Below are 21077 nucleotides of genomic sequence, written 5' to 3'. Positions count from 1 at the left end.
TTTACATAATCTTTGTTCAAATGTATATCATTTTTCGCCTTTTTCTTACCTATCATGTGTATGTAGAAAAAATGAATAGCATAAATCATAAAATAAAAGATCTTCTTAATGATCTTAATTCTATTTTGGAGATTTCACTGTGATTAAAGATCATGTAAGTAGATGTAAATTTTATTTTAGAAGTTAAATTTATAGGTTTGGGTTAAAGATTAAAGTATACTTTTTAATATATTATTAAAGTATGAGTTAAAGTTTATCGTAACAAAGTTTGTTATTTGTTGGATTTATTGTATCTTTTAGTGGTAAGAGATTTATTGTTTGTTAAGTTAATTTTCCACCCGTTATTTGACTACCAATTAATATTTCGATATATCGTCCCATGTTTGAGATATATATGTCTCAGTGTGAGAGGTATGTTGTAGAGTTCTTACGTCTACTAGAAATAAAACAAATCGGTTTTATAGTGTTGAATTAGGTTTAAAGTTCACTCCTTAACCCTTTTCATTTGCATATGCCTTTAAGTAGAACATCAAGATAAACTAATGACTTTGATATTGTCATTAGAATTTTTTTTCTTGAAAATAATTTGAAAATATTGGTTACCTTTAAGGTATGAGTTATCTGTGTAAGAGACTTGACATTCTTTCAACATAAAACCTTAAAATCTAATGTTTGCAATTTTTTTTTTATATACCACTCAACTTTTCGCTTTTATTTAATTTGAAATTTTCAACTCACATTTAAATTTTTAAATTTTTTTTAACTCATGAACAAACTCCATAAATATGAAGTTATATATGATGGCTAGCGTTACACATTTATAATTAAAAACTTAGTATATATTGCAGCAAAGTTTAAATACAGATCTTCTTGGTGCCGTGATGTTGAGTTCATGTGGCATACATGTGCCAAGAATGGAGCTTTTCATAACTAGCAAATTTAAATCTAAAATGTAGAGAATGTCGTTAGTAGATTCCAACTCATTTGGAAAAGTAACTATAGATACCCCATATGCATGCATATACCATCATTTGGGTAGTCCAAGTTCAATTTAGGGTTAAGAAAAAGAGATAGTATATGGCAAGTACATTCCAAAAATCAATTACTTGAGTTCAAAAAAGGGAAAGAAGAGAGTAACAGAAAGATTTGAATTTGCACTAGTCATTAAGAGCTTATCTCAGACACATGAATATTGAAAAGAAGAAAATAAAGAAAAGATTCAGGGTTTTTGCGCCATGATTGCATCTCTTTAATGTGGTAACAACTACTACAAGTACTACTAATAAAAGAAGTCACTATCTTCACAAAAAAAATCAAAAGGGGTAGTGTGAGAGAGTGGTCCCAGAGGAATTGAAACCTTGTGTCTTTTGTTTGATATTGGAAGCAGAATACTTAACATTTTGGCCAAAGTTGGAGACAGATCACATGCAAAAGGAGCGTGCAAGCCACTTCATATATACTGATATGTGTGCAATGCAAAATCAAGGTGATTTTCTGTGTTTTCTTCTAAGCTTTAATTACCTTAAATTAATTCTGCACTACTACCGGGAAACAAAAGCTAACCACCCATTAAACAAACCTCTTGTGCTGCTCCTAAGAGACACAGATTATCTTTGTCCAACCAAGATGTTTCAGTACAAACATATTAGTTCTGCTAAGGATTTCTTAGAGCAAGACTTTTGTAATCTCAGTATTCCTATCACATCCAATAATTTTATATCGTTTAGATGCGAAAGTCAAAAACAGTTTAAATATTCTCACTCTTTGAAATACATTTTAAAAACAAAATCATGATGAAACTTTACGATTTAAAATGAGACATAGTGTTTGATATCTAAACAATGACCGTCGACGGACTTGAGATCTGGACGTGGTAGGAACACTTAGTATGGTTTCCTTTTATACCATGTTTGAATCACCACAGATACATAATGAGGCAAAGAAAAATTAATTGAAAGTTTGTTGATTTTGCTTTATATGTATATTTTTTGTGGTGTTCTTTGATTCTTCCTAAATTTAGGGGTGGAGGGTCAGTTTTTGCTTTTTAATTTATTAAATTAGGTGGCTAAGTTATCATGCTTTTTTTTTTTTTTTCTCTTTCAGGTTGGTGGATTGGCAATTTGTCCTTTGAGATTAAGAGATCACAATGATGAAACATGAAAAATCATTGATTCATTATTGCAGTGTATATTTTATGTTATCATATATTTTTCATTATTTCCACAAGCAAAAGGGTGTTAGAAATAAGCAAAACTCAATATCATGTCAATTCAAAGAAGCATGGAGAAAGAACATTCTTGAGATTAGATGAAGTAACCTTGCATGCAAATCCATTCCCACCTAATAAGAGAAAAACAGTGATGGAAGAAACATGACCAGTTGCTTCTTGTTTATCATAAAAGAAAACAATGTAAACATATTCAATACAACACACACATTTCTGTGTAAAACAACACATTTAATGGTAACTTACAACAACACTTCTTTCTTATAAGAATATTCAAACGAATTTGGATTTCCAACCGATTATTGTATGTTGTTATTTTATTATGTTTTTATAATACATTAATTACTATTAATTTTGATATTTTAAAATATATTAAAAGGATATTTAAAATATCAACATAATATATTTTTAATATTCATCAGAAGATAAAATCCAAAAAATCAGTAAAAAGTCTAGACTCTGTCCAAACATATTAGTACATGATTTAACATGAACATAGAACAGTTTGGTGTCCATTCTCTAGAACAGTATCAGTAAACAACTGATATCAATTATATTTGTTAAAATTACTGTATAAATTGACACATTAATCTGATGATAAATATAAAATAACTATGAACTTGACCAACATGTTAGGTGATTCAGTTAAAGAGTACAATAATTGATTGAAAATGTGGGAAATTATTCAGCAGAGTCGTGAGCTGTCTGTTATATACTATTTTTAAGTGCAGCAAAAATACTTTTAAAAAAGCTATTTGCAGAAGAAAAAACAAAACAGATTGTGTTTATGATTGTACATGGATAAAAAAAATCACCTTTTATAAACTAATATTACCAATAATACATTACTAAGAAGATAATAGTGCATAAATACATTTCAGTTAATATATATATAAATTTTTTTTCTTAACAAATACCCATCTACAAATTATAAGATATATCTCAGCTAGCGGTACCTTTGATTGTAAATTAAAGGATAACTGTATAAATTTATTAATTTATTATTTTAAAACTTTAAAAGCCAAAAACTCCTTTTCTACTTCAGACAAAACAAGCAACTTTTATAAAAGCTATTGTTAAAAAAAACTTTTACTTTTGTAAAAGTGTTTCATGGGTGGGCCTATTCCTAGTGCATAAAGACTGAAATAACAAAAAAAAATAAAAATATCATTAAACATGTATATCACCTGGAAATATTTAGACATCAATGATTTTACTCACACATCATATATTTCTGTTTTCATAATTTTGAAAAACTCTTCAAAAATAACAAATGTAAAAGCTTTAATCATATATAAAAGTTTTAATTTTTAAACATTATAAAATATGTCAATTAAGTAGTTGAGTGTTTAGATTTGAAGAAGAAAAAAACCCCATCAAAAAAACCTCCTTTTTTTTCTTTCTCCTTGGTTAACATCACACCCACAATCCTAATAAATTACACATACCTTGGATAATCGTAAAGGAAGAACCTTTGAGAATAAAGATGGAAGAAAAACTTGTGGGATATAACATAACCAAACAAACAATTAAGAAATAATTCAAATGGCAAATGATGTATTTGGTTGATATAATCAGAGATAGAGTGAGGGCGTGTCTGATTGGGGTGGCATTGACTCTTCCCAAGGTAAAGAAGACACCATGATCAAGTCAAGGCAAAACCTGAGCGTGTGTTGTTCACTCTCCAATGAACATATATAATAGTCACATAATTGCTTCTGAGACTGAGAGAAACCATTGGAGCGTGAAGACCAAACTCTGATAGAGAAATTGGAGCAAACAATGATGAACAACACAAACAAAGGGTGTTGTTGAGTTCAGAAAATTGGAAGTAGTAAATAAGTAAATAAATAGCACTGGAATTAGAGAAGCTTGTCAGAGGTTAGAGGCAGGTGAAAGTTTGAACATGCAGTATTTGAAATGAAACAAGAATCTGGATCTGATAGAAGAACCACACAACACAACATAAGATAACATTATTATGGGGCACAAATACCACACACACGCACGGTCTCTCGCGTTTGTTAATGATACCATGGCATGAGAGAGAAAGGGTCCAACACAGAGAAAGTGGGGCAAAGGTGAGTGGGGGTGGGAGAGAGAAGAAAATCTTGGCCTAATTATTGAAGGCTGAGAAAGATAAAAGGGCAAATCAGAAATAGTTCAGCTCTCAACTTCATTGTCTACTCTTGCCCAGAACCCCATAAAAACACACAAGGGGGACTGAGTCAATTGATGTTTTTTCTGCTGCTTCTGTGTGCAACCATGTTATGAACATGGCGGTGGTTTGGCTTTTGGAGTAACTTGACAACCATTGTTGTGTTTGAGGTTGAGGGGTACAACTGCTTTCGAAAACATTAACTAAACCAAGAGAGAGACTTTATTTTCCTTTCATAGGTAAAGTCCTAGTCTTTTCTGCTCATGTCTGCATTTCAATTTTATTTTGGAAAAGGGTAGAGATTTAGAAGTTGGAGGGAGAACAAAAGAAAGAAAAAGAAACGAACTTGTTTGTAAGTTTGTCCTTCTGTTGTTTCTGCAACTTTGACACTCATTGCTTCTTTATAGATTCAACCACCATCTTATGTCCATTTGAAAAAAAAAATCATTCTTTTTTATCAAAGGTAACTTTTGACACCCTTCTCCATTAGTCTTCTCCCATTAATCATGCACACGAGAATACTACTTTTAACACTCAACTTTTTTACTCTCCTTTCTTCTCTAACTTACTTTTCTTTGCTTGCAGGAATACGAGAAAGAAAGTCCCTGTATCACCACTCATCTCAAGTTGGTAGGTAGGGCTTGTGTGTGGTTGAGAAAGAAACTTTACTTGGAGAAAGATAGCCACTAGTGAATATAGAGAGAGAGAGAGACTCAACTTGAAAAAGCAGATTTGATTTTTAGGGATAGACTAGTTTCTTTGGAACCATGTAGTAGTAATCCCTTTTGTTCGATCATGGATTGTTACGAAGCTACACGGATTGTGTTCTTAAGGGTCCAAACTTTGGACCCAGAAAATGCTTCCAAAATCATGGGTTTGCTTCTGCTTCAAGACCATGGTGAGAAGGAAATGATTAGATTAGCATTTGGTCCAGAAGCACTTGTTCACTCAGTGATTGTTAAAGCCCGCAAGGAGTTAGGTTTACCTCTGAACTCTCCGCCAACACCCTCCACTCCTCCTTCTCCTTCACCGTTCCTTCCGAGGCAGAACTCTACTTCTTCAAGGCTCAGTGGTATCAACCTCCCTCCAGCTCTCACCATTCCAAACCCTTCTTCTACTTCTTCTTCATGGCCTACTATGTCTGAGCTTCAAACCCCTGATGGTTTGATGAGCCCCAACAATTTGGTTGTTGGCTCTTCTACTTCTTCATCTTCCTTATCCTTTTATGCAAATGGAGGCTCAGATCCAATTGATGACTTCCAACTTGAAGACCAGCTCTCTTTCCTGAATGATGGTTCTGCTCCTGTTCACAAAAACAACCCTGATTTGTTTTACCCTTGTCACTCAGACTTGTCTTCAAGTCCTACTGCAGCTTCTGACCCTACTCTCTTTCCTACCTTCGATTGGGGAGGGTCTCTTCACCGCAGGAGTTGTTCTGTCAATGATGTTTGTTTGGGCTCTGAGGAATCCAATTCCGGATTGGGGTGGAAGCCTTGTCTTTACTTTGCTAGGGGATACTGTAAAAATGGCACTGGTTGCAGGTTCCTGCATGGTGGACTTGGAGATGCTGATGCTGCTGCTGCTGCTCCTGCTGCAATGGTTGGGTCTCCTAGCAAGCTTGAGATGATGGAGCAGTGCCATGAGCTTTTCAGAGCCAAAACTTCACAGCAGCAAAGACTGGCTGCTGCTTCTCAGTTCATGGCCTCTTCTACTTTTCCATACACCCCAAAGGGCATGAATTTGCTGTTGCAGCAGCAACAAAATGATACTCAAAGGTACGTGGTACTTTCATTTTCATACCATGCAATCATGTGTTTTGATTAGTGCTTTCTTTGTACTAGTTGAGGTGTAGGATTCTTATCATGATTGATAATAATTGCAGAGCTGCAGCTCTGATGATGAGTGAGGATTTGCATAAATTTGGACGATCCAGGCTTGAAAGAAATGATTTTTCTCTGAACAGTCCTGGGATGGTAAACCCAGCTTCCAGGCAGATCTACTTGACTTTCCCAGCAGATAGCACTTTCAGAGAGGAAGATGTTTCAAATTACTTCAGGTTATTGTTGTTTAGCTTTTGCTGGAGTTCCAATGCATAGTGTGACAATGGCAGAAATATTAACCAAGTTTTTTTGTTACGTGTTGAAGCATTTATGGCCCAGTCCAAGACGTGAGGATCCCATACCAGCAGAAGAGAATGTTTGGCTTTGTTACCTTTGTTTATCCTGAGACTGTGAAGCTCATTCTATCTAAAGGAAATCCTCATTTTGTGTGTGATGCTCGAGTGCTTGTTAAGCCTTACAAGGAGAAGGGCAAAGTCCCGGACAAGTACAGGCACCTCTTCTCTCTGATCTTGCGTTATCTTTTTCTTTCTTGTTATCTTGAGTGTTTTTTTAATGTGTTCATGTTTCTTGTGATACTCAGGAAGCAGCAGCAGGTAGATAGAGGAGATTTTTCACCAAGTGGTACTCCTACTGGACTAGATGCTAGAGACCAATTTGATCTTCAACTTGGTATGTTAATGCTTTAGGTTAAACCTTCTACTTTATTATCTTTTCAGATTATGTTTGTCAAATCAAACCTAGTACTGTACTTAACACTTGTATTGTTTTGTATGTTTTCAGGTGGCAGAATGTTCTACAATACTCAAGACATGCTGTGGAGGAGGAAGCTGGAGGAGGAAGCTGATTTGCAGCAAGCTCTTGAGTTACAAAGTAGGAGGCTAATGGGTCTGCAACTTCTTGACATCAAGAAGCATCACCAGCGTGCACTCTCCACTGGAAGTCCAATTCCTTCCCCAACTCCCTCTCTTAACATGTTCAACCAAAATCTTGTTCTTCCTTCCTTTCACAATATTTCAGAGGCCCCAAAGGGTATATATCTCTCTCTTTTACATTTGAAATGCTGCTGCTTTTGAATTGAACTTGGTGCTTTTTTTGGGAGTGTTCTGAATTTATTGAGATTTGTGCTACTTGGTTCCAGAGAATGGTTTAACTTCTGCTCCACCTAGTACTGCTTCAGTTTCTGCTGGTCAGCAATCTGTCAAAGTTGCTGTTGGCAAGGAAGTGGTGTTCAATGGCGAGAAAGGATTGAATGAAGGCAATGACAAGCAGAAATCTGGTCATGAAGATGTTGATTTGCAAGAATGGTATAAAACTTGCTCTTATCTAGAATAGTTAGAGTGCACCAGAATAGTAAACACCTTTTTGCACCAAACTCTTTTTCAGTCCATGCCAAAAAACAGTGTGCATTTATTCAGGTTTTCCTAATTTCCTGATTTGATGGTCCTATTTTGAATGGTTTATGAATAAATACAGTTCGGAGCATAATCTCCCTGATAGCCCTTTTGCTTCCCCAACAAAAGCTGCTGGAGACTTGATGGTTTCCTTCTCTAATGGAACTGTTGAGGCCATTGACACAGATGCCTCTGTCACCTCCAAATTTGGTACTAGTGCATTGCTTCCACCAGCATCTGCAATTGACATGGGAACTTTCAAATCCTATAACTGTCAAATACCAAGGTATTGGTGTCATTACATTTTTTTTTTCCTGCTTTTCCCATGGCATGAGTTTTCAGTATCCATAAATTTTTGAACTTTTTGTGATATGGGTTTGGATTCAGGTTCCCTTCTGGCCATGGAACTTTTGGGATGTTCCCGGGCACGGGTGGTCCTATTGGCATTTAGTTTCCTGAGTTCAGGTAAAGGTAGTTTGGAAGTTTATGTTGATGATGTTCTGTTGCATGTTGTCTTTAAGGTGGATTGATTTGTTGTTTAGTATATTAAATTTGGATGCTTTGGTTTGGTCTTTTTTGTGCAATATTTACAGGAACTGAAAGATGACTAAACAAACCTGGGCAAATCAGTTGAAAACCATCACCGCCACCACCACCACCACAACCATGGTCATCACCATCAACCATTAATACTATACTTCTTACAACCATACAAAATGCATACGGAAAAAGCAGTTGAGTAAAGAAGGTGGGGCAGGCATTCCCCCTTCTTTTGTTATTAGCATTATTAGTATTATTCCACCATTTTCTTTTTATGGTATCTGTAGTAGTAGTAGTAGTAGCAGCTGAGTGAAACACAGGTTAAAATAACACAGAAAGAATCACCAGAGAGTGAAATGTGTAATAGGAACTCCCAAGCAGTGTAATTTCTTCATGTTATGTAGTAGTGTAGAGTGTTAGTTCTATGTTGTTACAGGTATAATTTGTATAGCTGGAGCATTTCCCAGAGAAAAAACAATGCACAGATGAAGTGGTAAAAGCAAAAAGGCAGAGCTTTATAACTCCAAGGCTGATTCAAAACCCCCCCTCTTGAAGGGTAACTTGAATTTGAAAGCTATAATGAGGAGAGGACTGTACAATTGTTAATCTTAGCTGATTAAAGTTCGAAGTTGAGATTTTTAGCATGGAGGTTATGTTTTTATCAGTTATGCTTGTACTTCTACTTAGTTGTTACACACAGTTATCAAAGAAAGAATCAGAAAGAAGAATGAAAAGTGAGATTTTAGTCTCATTGGTCTATTTGCCTCTCTTGTGTGCTACTTTTATTTTGAAGGAGAATTTGTCTCTTTGTTCTTGCAATTATTTTTGCCTTTCAATTTGTAAATTGGTGGGGTCTGTGTTTTTTTTTTGCCATTATTGGAGAGGAAAGAAGAGGGTCCAGAATGCAGCATCACATGGAGGTTGCTGACACTGCAAGTGGACCACACACATTTATATAATGCCAGGTTGTGTATAGGTCCTACCCACCAGCACCTACCCATGTGAGTGATGCCACTTTTCTTTTTCATCTACCCTTTAATCTGTAATAATAAAATATGTACACCCTTTAGTTTATCTTTCATCACTGGAAAGGACACACATAGATCTAAAAGTAGGGTACATGCCCCACATATGACAAAACTCACCAGTTACTCGAATCTTTAGGGCTCGGTGGCCTTATCAATGTGTGAGACCTTGGTCTTCATTTACTGTGTTTTTTTGTTTGTTTTGCTCCCTTTCAAGTTTTCCACTCCCCCCAAGTGTTTGTGAAAAAACCAACATGACAAGCTCCATATTCAAAATTAGACTCTCCTCGGACACAAGCTACAATATTGGTTGGTTTATTCAGTTTTTGCATGTAACAAATTGCCTGCAACAGGTTGAATGAGTTTGTAGTTGTCTAAAAAAAATTAAATATCGGTATCACCATGAGTTAACTCATGGTCATCGATCTCTTTATTGATATTTTTTCATATTTTGCATCTATTAAATGGAAAATTTTATGTTAAGTGGTGCACGCAGTTTTTATGACACGTGATTATTATTATGTTTGGAAATTAATTATGGTCTTGAATTATCAAATACTTTGTTATATTTTAAAGAACCTTGCACTTTAAATAGACAAATGGACAACTTAAATAAATTATGTGAATAAAGTATGAGAACTTGTGTCTTTAGAACAAAAGACAAAAAAGCACGGTACACGTTGGTGCTATAGTTCACATCCCTAAAATGTCGAAACCCAATTTGAGCACTTTTGATTAATATTTCTAGTAATTTGATGTCTTGTTGGCGAGATTTTGACCAACACGGTGTTGTTCTCAAGTTAGCTACATTGACCAACACGGAAGAACTAAAAAGTAGGAAACCAAGGTGAAGAGTGGATTTGAGCTTTGTTATCACAACTTATAAGTTTATCGAGTGTATGTAGTTACTTGGTAGTCGTGTGGTATAAGAGATTTTCAATATTAATAAGAGGTTATTTTTCTATTGGATGATTTTCATCGATGACATTAAAGTTAAGGTTCTAGTCGAAAGATCCGATAGTCGTATGAGAGTTAGGTTTGTGTTGTACTGTTAGGAAGATTTTTAGAGTCCAACATCAATGAAATATGAGTGAGTCCAATTTATATATAAGAAATTGACACTATTATTAACCTAAAATTTATGGATCTTTATTATTATATGGTTTCAACTTTTAAATTTAAGAGAATGTCCCAGCCTGGACTTAAGGTAGTGAAGTGAGCCATTAGCTCTGCTCTGGTTCCGCATCTCAAATCAGTAGCTCTGCAAAGGAATCAAGCATCTAATACGAATCACGCCCGAGATAGAAGAAAGAGCGTATAAAGAAAGCAAATTCATTTTTTTGCAAATGGCACCATAGCCAACGTTACGCTTTATACTATCTAAAACCATTCTTTCTGGTCGATAAGAACCTTTCGCATGAAAGCGAAAGGAAGCGACCGACCAAGAAATCATGAGACTTACACTCACACTTTAGTTATCAAAACTTAATGTTACCAAAACAGTCATGAATTGCTCCAATGTTTAAGAAAGTAATCCCAAAATACAATGTTCGTAAATAATGTTCTTGTCAAATAAGAAAAAAAGAAAAAATGGATCAAAATGCATGATGTAGTGACTTCTGAAAAGTTAATGGTTTGTTTTGGACAGGCTCCTTGTAGTGACTGCTGCATCTGCAATCATCCCAACATGCTTGGTTGAATTGCAGACTTGTCATTAAATGGCTTAATACAAAATAAATACAATGCCTACTTCCTACATCTAAGTTGTTACAATTTACTAGACTATCAATAACCAACTCATTTTAAAATATACATTGTTTTCAAGTCTAGTAAAAAACGTGAGTTAAAAGTTTGACCTATTAAATGCATGGTGGTTCAAGATAAATAATCAAGAGTGCATCCAATTTAACATTTCATCTGATATTTATCCAAATTTTTCGTAGTACAACTTTTGCTGGAAAAATTGCAAATTTTTCCGTGACATATAACTAACCAAATCTCTTATACACCTTAGAGATCTATCGAGTTGTAGTGATAATTAAAAAAGTAATTTTGTTATTCTCTTCTTCGTATTATTTAATGTGGCACTTTGATGAATACTCACGTGAGAAACAATAACAAACATTCAATTTTATTATGAAAATTCAAGTTAAGTCTGAGTTTAGATCTCACGTTGAATAATAATAAAAAAAATTGAACATATTATAATAATGACTGTCCATAAACCAATTATCTTACGAAATTTTGGATCGAAAATGATATCGATCATTTATGTGCATCAAGTTCAAGTATATACCACCAAGTTGAGAATACAAATTATATATAGATGAACAAGAATGAATAAGAAAAGTTGAATCTGTGTAAGCAACATGATGTTGCAGAATGGTGTTCATCCTGTTTGTGCACTGTTTGGTTTTGAAAAAGTGTATGATTAAAAACAAAATTTTCCATTTGATGGAGACATTTTGAATATATATATAATTGAGGCTAAAGAACTATGGTGATAGGCAAACAGAAGATTACCCCAATGGTGGTGACCCATGACTAGAGATTGTGGTTAGTAGTGAGTAGCAAACCCATGTCTGGTTTGTTGTAAGTTGAAACATTATTAAATGTGTAATGGGAACTGAAATGTTGAAATGTATGTGTGATAAATATAACCCTGTGTTGTTTTGTTGTAATCCCTTTATGATTAAGACATGGTTGCAAATGCCACAGTCTCTTATACGTGCATGTGGTTATATTTTAGTTGCATAGGATTCTTCAAACACTGTCAATCAGGGAAACCAGATAGTGACCCCTGCTACCATTTTCAAGTGCAGAATCTGTGGTACCTAGGTTTGTTTCACAAAGAAAGTTTTTTTTTTTGGAAAAATTTTATTTTAATGATTAAATTTTGATAATTTTCATTTTTTTTACGTGACATCTTTTAAATAAATTTTCATTTTTTCAATTTTTTTATATTTTAAAATTAAGATAAAATTATCAAAATTTAATTGTTAAAATATGTTTTCCGCTATTTCTTAAGTGGACTGACTTAATATATTAAAATAAGTTTTTTAAATATATCTAATAATATTATCTTAAGAAATAAATTTTAAGTTTAATTTAATTTAAAAAAATTAGTTTATAAAAGGATGAGATGTTAAATATATTTTTGGTTCCTTAGCTTTCAGTGAATTTTAGAATCAGTCTATTTCGAAATTTTTGACCAATTTAGTTCTTCATCTTTCGAAATTCATGGATTAGTCCTTTTAATCATAAATTTATTTGACATTTCAAGCGTGTTCCAAAATAGTATTTGACTTAACATTAAGAAAAAATGTGTCAAACAGTATAAACAATTCAATTCGAATATAATCCTGAAATGCGTACGAAACATCAAATAAACCTAACAAATCTTGATTAAAAAAACTAAATTCACGTATTTCGAGAGATGAATGACTAAATTTGTTTAAAGTTTCAAAATGGACTAAAAGTTAAGGGATAAAAACATATTTAATCTAAAAATGAGTTTAAGTTTTTAACTTAAAAAAGAAAATAAGCATCCTTTTGAGAAGGATGATTAAGTGAGAAAATGGAGTTTGGTTTATTGGTTTTATTTAAATCAGGAATGGTGTTCACGTCCACCAAGAAATTATTGAAATCACCATTGCTGAACTGAAAATATGGGTTGAAAAAGATTTTGAAAATAGAATATTCATGAAAGAAAAGTGATTGAAAGCATATGATATTTAAAAGGAGGAAGAAAGTGTTGAAAAAATACTAGGGAAATGGAAAGGTCAAAGCTAGGGTACAATGTGCATAACATGATAATGTTGGCATATTATTTTGCAAGAATATTGGTTCCACATGTTATGAATGGATTAGACTAGTTCAAAGGCACATGCACTCCAAGACACACAAAAACTCACACAATTCAAAGTTTAAGATTAAAAAAGATGTACTATGTTTGTATATTGTTGAGACAGGATAAGAAACATTTGTAGTGCAATTTTTTAGAACCAAAAGTACAACAACATTCGTGCAACATTTTATGGCAAAGAGAAACACTTGCAGGAATTAAACCAAAACTTCTGGGTAAGAAAGAGTTCAATTCAATAAATTAATTTATCTAAAATTTTAATTTTGTGCTGTTGAATTTAAGAGTTAAATATGATTTTAGTTTCTAAACTTCAACATAAAATTAAAATTCCTCTATATTCTAAACTTTAATATAATTTGATTTCAAACTTTAAAAATAAATAAATATAATTCTTCTAATTTATTGTATTATTTTTTTTTGTGTGTAAAATAACGTTCAAAATAATGTTTGAGTTGTTTATACTAACTCAAATATTAGTATGAAGAACTATAATATAGAATGTAAAAAGAAAAATGTAACATTATTAAGTTGAGATTATTATATTCCTTCATTTATAAATTTTTAGAAAAAAATTATCAAAGTTTAAGATATTTTATGTCTAAATTACAAATATATTTAATTATAAATTTAAATAAATGGTTAATTTTAGTTTTTTAACTGAAGCTAATTTTAACCATCCATATAAAATTAAATAGCATGAGAGTGAATGCAATAGTAGTATTCATGAATGCAATAGTAGTATTCTTTGCAATCTCTTGAATATGAAAGGATATTATGCATGAATAATTAGGAATGGTGTATTAACTTAGGAGAAATATATGGACATCAAAAAAATCTCATAAATAAGATAAACGAATTGTTAAATATTGTGAATTTTCCTTATTAATATTTTTTAAAAATATATTAAACATATTAATACAATATTAAACAAAAATTAAAATCTGGTTTGAGTGATCTATTGAAATCTAAACTCGTTTTGTTTATTAATTTGAAAAAAACAGTGGTAGAATAGCAAAATGGGTATGAAATTTGGAGGTGGGAAGCTGAAAAACGTTTGTGTGAATATCACGAATCTGAGAACCGGGTTCAAGTGAATAGGCTCAAACGTTTGGCCCAATTAGTTTCTTTCTTCATTTTATGGGCTTTATCTATTTGAAGACAATATTTATAGTACATTTTTGTACAGTTTTATTTCTTTTAAAAGATTAATGAATGACAAGTTTTGAATGAAGTCATTTATCATTTTTGTTTTCGTGACACAATATATCTAAAATTTCTGATCATGAAAAAATCTGGATTTTATTTTTTCAACAAAAGACCAAATGAGAACTCTTGGTAGCTTCTACACTTTTCTAACTATTCTCCGTTACGAATTCAATCAGTTCAGAAAGTGATGAAAATTATTAATAGAAAAAAAAAATTATCACATTGGTCTGTTACATAGTGACAGAATAATAAATAAGAATCCTTATATATTTTTTAAACATATTTAAAAAATAGCGACAAGTTTTTAATATATAAACATTTTTTAAAATATCAAAATTAACACTTCATTTTGAGTGTGTTATTACATAACTGATATTCTTGTAAGACAGTGATAAAAAAGTTGAAAAAATTGATCCCAGTTGTGCTGTGGTGCTCAATCATGGAAGACAGTGATGGAAGGTCAAAACTTGAAGACTTGGGGAGAAGAAAACCAAAAATGTCCATATATGTATGAAGTACTGCGCATGATATTTTTGAAAATTAGGCAAAAAGAGTGATGGTAAATCTTGAAAAAAAACAAAAATATATTATTTTTCTTTTGCTGTGAAAGTAGTATACAATCCGACCACAAACACTGCACTTGAAATTGCAACAATCAGAGGTTAACATCTGTTTCCCGATTGACCATGTTTCTAGAATCCTATGCCACTAAAATATAACCACATGCACGCATAGGACCGTGACATGTGCAAACATGTCTTCATCATAAAGGGAACAGCGCCATTAATCACACATAGAATTCAGTCCCCAAAACACAATCTAATTCGTGAACTTCCAAGAAACAGACCATGGATTTACTTACTGGTCACTAGTCATGGGTCACACCACCATTGAGGTAACCTTCTCTTTGCCTATGGTCGCAAGTTGAATCATCATACTAACGTGTCAAAACAAACCAACCAACATTGCGGCTCGTGCTTATCCCACTCTCACTGGTTTTTTTTCTTTTCAACCTTTTTCTCTCATCTCACACCACCACACAAACATTTTTACTTTTCACAAACACCTAGGGGGCACTTGGGAGAGAGAGAGAGGTAAAGTTAAACACAGTAACTGGCACGGCCACAGAGCCCAAAAGATTCGTGTAACTGGCGAGTTTTGTCATACGTGTGGGCATCTACCCTACTTTTAGATCTGTGCATGTCCTTTCCTGTCATGAAAGAGAATCTAAAGGGTAGAGAGATAAATATCTAAGAGAGAGAAAGTGGCACTGGCATCACTCACATGGGTAGAGGGACCTATATGCACAACCTGTCATTATATAAATGAGTGTGGCCCCCACATGCAGTGTCAGCAACCCCATGTGATTGTGTGAGTTGTGGACCCTATCTTCTTTCCTCACCAATAATGGCAAAAAAAAAAAACACAGACCCCACCATTTTTGCAAATTGAAACCCTCCTAAATAATTGAAGGAACAAACAGACAAATTCTCCTTTAAAATCAAAAGAGGAAGAGGCAAATAGACCAATTAGTCTAAAAACTCACTTTTCATTCTTCTTTCTAATTCTTTCTCTTTTCTGTCTCGCATCATCATCATCATCATCATTCATAACTGTGTATAACAACTAAGTAGAACAGCTACAAACATAAACTGAAACATAACATCATCGAAAGCTAAAAAAAGTCTCCAACTTTGAACTTCAACCCAGCTAATGACACTAACAATTATACACTTTCTTTCAATCAGCCTTCTAGTTAAACAACTCTCTTGTGCATTTTTTTCATCTTTGCTTTTCTCTGGGGTAATGCTCCAGCTGTACAAACACTTGGGATTATACCTGTAATAACACTACTACATCCAAGAAGAAATTACAGTGCCACGGAGTTCTTCCTACTACACACTCACTCTGGTTGGTGATTCTTTGTGTTATTTTAACCTGTGGTTCATTCATTCAGCTACTACAGACATCATCAGAACAAAGAAAATGGTACTACAACAATAATGACAACAAAAGAAAGGGAATGCCTGCCCCACTTTCCTTTACTGAACTACTTTTTACGTATGCATTTTGTATGGTAGTAAGTAGTATAGTATTCATGATTCAAGATCATGGCCGCCATGGTGCTAATGCTGCTGCTTCTGCTGCTGCTGCTGCTGCTCATTCTCTACAACCTTTCTTCACTCTTCTTTAACTTCCTGCAAATGTTGTTGCACAAAATTTAATAAACTCAACAACAAATGGATCATCATCAACCTTTGAAGACAACACGTTTACCTGAACATCAGGAAACTAAATGCCAATTGCTCCACCGGTGCCTGCTAACATCCCAATAGTTCCATGACTAGAAGAGAACCTGAATCAAATTCAGATCAACCAAAACTCAGAAGCTGGTGGGATGATGATGATGATGATGAAATTCATGGCACAGGGAAAGAAAGCTAAAAGGTAATGACGTGAATACCTTGGAATTTGGCAGTTATAGGATTTGAAAGTTCCCATGTCAAGAGCAGAAGCTGGTGGAAGTAATGCGCTAGTACCAAATTTAGAGTTGGCAGATGCACCTGAGGCATCTGCATCAATGGCCTCATTAGGTCCATTGGAGAAGGAAACCATGAAGTCACCACCAGCAGCTTTTGTTGGGGAAGCAAAAGGGCTATCAGGGAGATTGTGCTCCAAACTGCATTAATTCATAAACCATATAAAAATACTGACAATAAAATTTGGGGAAATTGGAAAACCTGAATAAATGCACATTTCTTTTGGCATAGACTGAAAAAAGGAATTTGGTTGCAAAAAGGTCTTTACTATTCTGGTGCACTTTTAGCATTTTAAATAACAACAATTTTTATACCATTCTTGCAATTCCCGATCTTCACGACTAGGGCTCTGCTTGCCACTGCCTTCATCATATCCATTCTCCCCGTTGACCACCATTTCCTTGCCAACAGATATGTTGACCGGCTGCTGCTGACCAGCAGAAACTGATGCAGTACTACTAGCTGGAGCAGAAGATGAACCACTCTCTGCTGTCAAACACCATAAATCTCAACCAATTCATTTCATTTCCCAGAAATGCACCAGGTTCAGTTCAAGAACAGATGCAATCAGCTGAATTTAAAATGAAAGTGAGAGAGATATACCCTTTGGGGCCTCTGAACTAGTGTGAAAGGAAGGAAGAACAAGATTTTGGTTGAACATGTTAGGAGAGTGTGTGGGGGAAGGAATTGGACTTCCGGTGGAGAATGCACGCTGGTGATGCTTCTTGATGTCAAGAAGTTGCAGACCCATTAGCCTCCTACTTTGTAACTCAAGAGCTTGCTGAAAATCAGCTTGCTCCTCCAGCTTCCTCCTCCACAGCATGTCTTGAGTATTGTAGAACATTCTTCCTCCTACAAACACACAAGAGAAAATTCAGTAAAGAAAGTTTCACTAGCACACTACTTGAAAGGATAACAAAATGAAAACTTCAGCAAAAGCATTAAGCTACCGAGTTGAAGATCAAATTGGTCTCTGGCCTCTAGTCCAGTAGGAGTACCACATGGTGAAAAATCTCCTCTTTCTACCTGCTGCTGCTTCCTTCAAAACACAAGAAACATGAAAACATTCAAAACCAACAGAAGAGAATAGCAAAGAAAAGATAGCGCAAGAGCAGAAAGAGGGGTGCCTGTACTTGTCCGGGACTTTGCCTTTCTCCTTGTAAGGCTTAACAAGCACTCGAGCATCACACACGAAATGCGGATTTCCTTTAGATAGAATGAGCTTCACAGTCTCAGGATAAACAAATGTCACAAAACCAAACATTCTCTTCTGCTGGTATGGGATCCTCACGTCTTGGACTGGGCCATAAATGCTTCAACCACAGAATTAAAACTAAGTTAATGCTTCTGCCATTGCCAAAATACTCCTACTGCCCCCAGCTAAGGCTAAAACTAAACAACAATAACCTGAAGTAATTTGAAACATCTTCCTCTCTGAAAGTGCTGTCTGCTGGAAAAGTCAAGTAGATCTGCCTGGAAGCTGGGTTCACCATTCCAGGACTGTTCAAAGAAAAATCATTTCTTTCAAGCCTGGATCGTCCAAATTTATGCAAATCCTCACTCATCATCAGAGCTGCAGCTGCCGCTCTGCAATGATAATTATCAACAATGATTAAAATTCTGCACCTGGAATGTCACAAAGATGCACAAATAAAAACACACGGTTGCTGCATGGTAGTGTAGTGTACCTTTGAGTATCGCTCTGTTGCTGCTGCAACAGCAAATTCATGCACTTAGGCGAGTATGGAAAAGTTGGAGAGCCCATGAGCTGAGAAGCAGCAGCCAATCTGTGCTGCTGAGAAGATTTGGATCTGAAGAGCTCATGGCACTGCTCCATCATCTCAATCTTGCTTGGAGAACCTACCATTGCAGCAGCCCCATCTGCATCTCCAAGTCCACCATGAAGGAACCTGCAACTTGTCCCATTCTTGCAGTACCCTCTGGCAAAGTAAAGACAAGGCTTCCACCCCAACCCGGAGTTGGGGTCCTCAGAGCCCAAACAAGCATCATTGACCGAGCAACTCCTCCGATGAAGTGACCCTCCCCAACCGTAGGAGGGAAAGAGAGCAGGGTCAGCAACACCAGTAGGACTTGAGGACAAGTCTGAGTGAGCTGGGTAAAACAAATCTGGGTTGTTGGTCTTGTGAGCAAGAGCAGTACTAGTAGGAGAACCATCGTTAAGGAAAGAAAGCTGATCCTGAAGCTGAAAGTCATCAATTGGATCTGAGCCTCCGTTGACATAAAAGGGTAAGGAAGATGAAGAAGTAGAAGAGCCAACAACCAAATGGTTGGGGCTCATCAACCCATCTGGGGTTTGAAGCTCAGACATAGTAGGCCACGAAGAGGAAGTGGAAGAAGGGTTTGGAATGGTGAGAGCGGGGGGTAGGTTGATAGCACCAAGCCTGGAAGAAGTTGAGCTTTGTCTGGAAAGGAAGGGCGAAGGAGAAGGAGGAGTAGAGGGTGTTGGCGGAGAGTTCGAAGGTAAACCTAACTCCTTGCGTGCTTTGAGAATCACAGAGTGAACAAGTGCTTCAGGGCCAAATGCTAATCTAATCATTTCCTTCTCACCATGGTCTTGAAGAAGAAGTACACCCATGATTTTGGATGCATTTTCTGGGTCCAAGTTTTGGATCCTAGCAAACACAATTCTTGTAGCTTCGTAACCATCCATGATTGAACAAAGAGATTGCAACTTAAGCTCCACAACAAACTATACTCTATCCCTAAAATTCAAATTTGTTTCTTCAAGTTATGTGTGTGTACTCTCTCTCCTCTCTCTATTCTCTGGTTGTCATGTTTCTCACTCCTCACTCCTGGTACAAGAAAAGTTTCTTTCTCAACCACACAAGCCCTACCTACCAACTTGGGATGAGTAGTGGCATGGCACAGTGAGTTTCTTTCTCATATTCCTGCAAGCAAAGCACAACAGGAGAAGAAAAGTAAGTGAAAGAAGAAAAGGAGAAGGAGGAGTAAAAAGTGGTGTTAAAAGGAGTATTCCCGTGTGATGGATGATGAATGGGAGAAAAGAAAACTAAGGGAAGAAGAGGGTGCCAAGAGTTACCTTTGATTAAAGGAATGAGAGAAAATAAAGAAAAGGGAGAGAGACATAACATGGTGGTTGAATTTCTCTATAAAGAAGTAATGAGTGCAAAAGTTGCAGAAACAACAAAAGGAGAAACTTACAAACAACAAAAAAATTAACTCTTTTTCTCCCTCCTACTTATTAACTTCCAAATTAAAATTTGAAAAATCCTAATATGAGGAGAAGAAGAAGAAGGGTTGGGCCTTACCCATGAAAGCATGATAAATAAAGTCTCTGTCTTTGGTTTTGGTTTTGGTTTGGTCAGTCGCTGAACCTCAAACACAATGGTAGTCAAAGTTACTTGAAAAACCAAACCACCGCCTTGTTTATAACATGGTTGCAGATAGCAGCAGCAGAAAGAAACATGAATTGCTTATGTGTTTTTATGGGGTTCTGCGCAACAACAACAACAACACTATGTTAAGTTGAGAACTGAACTTATCATTCTGGTTTTACCCTTCTCTCTCTCTCAAAACTCACCTCAACTATGATGAAAAAAAAAACCCAATATTTTGTTGTTCTCTCTCTCACACACACACTCTCTCCCACTCACTATGAAGCTCCCTTTAGAACGTGTGCGTGTGGTGGCAGTGTCCCTTATGTTATGTTGTGTTGTGTGCTTCTTTGAGCGGATCCAGATCCCACTTGCCCCTAACCTCTGACACTTCTCTCTCTCTCTCTCCTATTGTGTTTAGTGTATTCAGTATTTAGTATTTACTTTCAATTTCTGAGCTTTCATTGCTTTCCCGAGCACAGCACAGCACAGCAAAACTCAACAGTCAACACCCTTTGCTTTGCTTTGTTTTACTTATCATTGCTCACTCACTTCCCTTCTCGGCGTTTGCTTCTCACGCTCCAACACAATCTCACATACCCACCCTCAACTCGAGACTGAACAACACGCGCCGCACCTTCTGCTTTCATTGCCTCATCATGTCTTTACCTTCGGACGAGTCAATGCCACCCCAATCAAACACTATCATCTCTCTCTTCTCCTATTAATTCTTTTAATTAATTCAAATTTATTATATACCATCTTTACTTTATTTTAAACATATCAATAACAAATTATTTTTCAAGCTATAAATATATATATATATATATTGATATTTTAAATTGTTTATGTACTAAAATATATTTTAGGTTGACATTTGAAATAAAAAGGTATAAATATAAAAAACGCATGAACAATAATTAATGTT

General features: G+C 35.2%; 2 protein-coding genes across 6 annotated transcripts; one reads left to right on the top strand and one right to left on the bottom strand.

The window, feature by feature from the left end:
- Positions 1-4122: 4122 nt before the first annotated feature.
- Positions 4123-8916, top strand: LOC114168784 (zinc finger CCCH domain-containing protein 46-like). 2 transcript variants are annotated; one of them, XM_028053730.2, is made up of 10 exons: positions 4123-4624; positions 4971-6160; positions 6268-6441; positions 6531-6716; positions 6807-6895; positions 7007-7255; positions 7365-7530; positions 7700-7903; positions 8005-8082; positions 8211-8916. In XM_028053730.2, exons 2-9 carry the CDS (start codon positions 5181-5183, stop codon positions 8066-8068), a joined length of 2112 nt encoding a protein of 703 aa, XP_027909531.2. In that variant the 5' UTR covers positions 4123-4624; positions 4971-5180; the 3' UTR covers positions 8069-8082; positions 8211-8916. The 2 variants fall into 2 exon arrangements, with proteins under 2 accessions (XP_027909531.2, XP_027909534.2); XM_028053733.2 differs by having other exon boundaries at positions 4127-4624; positions 6531-6710.
- A 6866-nt stretch (positions 8917-15782) lies between these two features.
- Positions 15783-20573, bottom strand: LOC114169991 (zinc finger CCCH domain-containing protein 22-like). Of its 4 annotated transcripts, none has more exons than XM_028055429.2 (10): positions 20084-20573; positions 18482-19702; positions 18201-18380; positions 17921-18106; positions 17744-17832; positions 17397-17645; positions 17108-17282; positions 16718-16933; positions 16531-16609; positions 15783-16451 (listed from the first exon to the last, which is right to left on the bottom strand). In XM_028055429.2, exons 2-9 carry the CDS (start codon positions 19462-19464, stop codon positions 16546-16548), a joined length of 2142 nt encoding a protein of 713 aa, XP_027911230.2. In that variant the 5' UTR covers positions 19465-19702; positions 20084-20573; the 3' UTR covers positions 15783-16451; positions 16531-16545. The 4 variants fall into 4 exon arrangements, with proteins under 4 accessions (XP_027911230.2, XP_027911234.2, XP_027911235.2 ...); XM_028055433.2 differs by having other exon boundaries at positions 17108-17279; positions 20084-20571; XM_028055434.2 differs by having other exon boundaries at positions 17927-18106; positions 20084-20571.
- Positions 20574-21077: the final 504 nt, after the last annotated feature.

This window comes from Vigna unguiculata, chromosome 11 (assembly GCF_037176805.1).
Source record: "Vigna unguiculata cultivar grain cowpea cultivar isolate G323 ecotype 2 chromosome 11, ASM3717680v1, whole genome shotgun sequence".
Lineage (NCBI taxonomy): Eukaryota > Viridiplantae > Streptophyta > Magnoliopsida > Fabales > Fabaceae > Vigna > Vigna unguiculata.
Note: the sequence above shows the minus strand (reverse complement) of the source record. Positions and strands in the feature narration are given on the sequence as shown.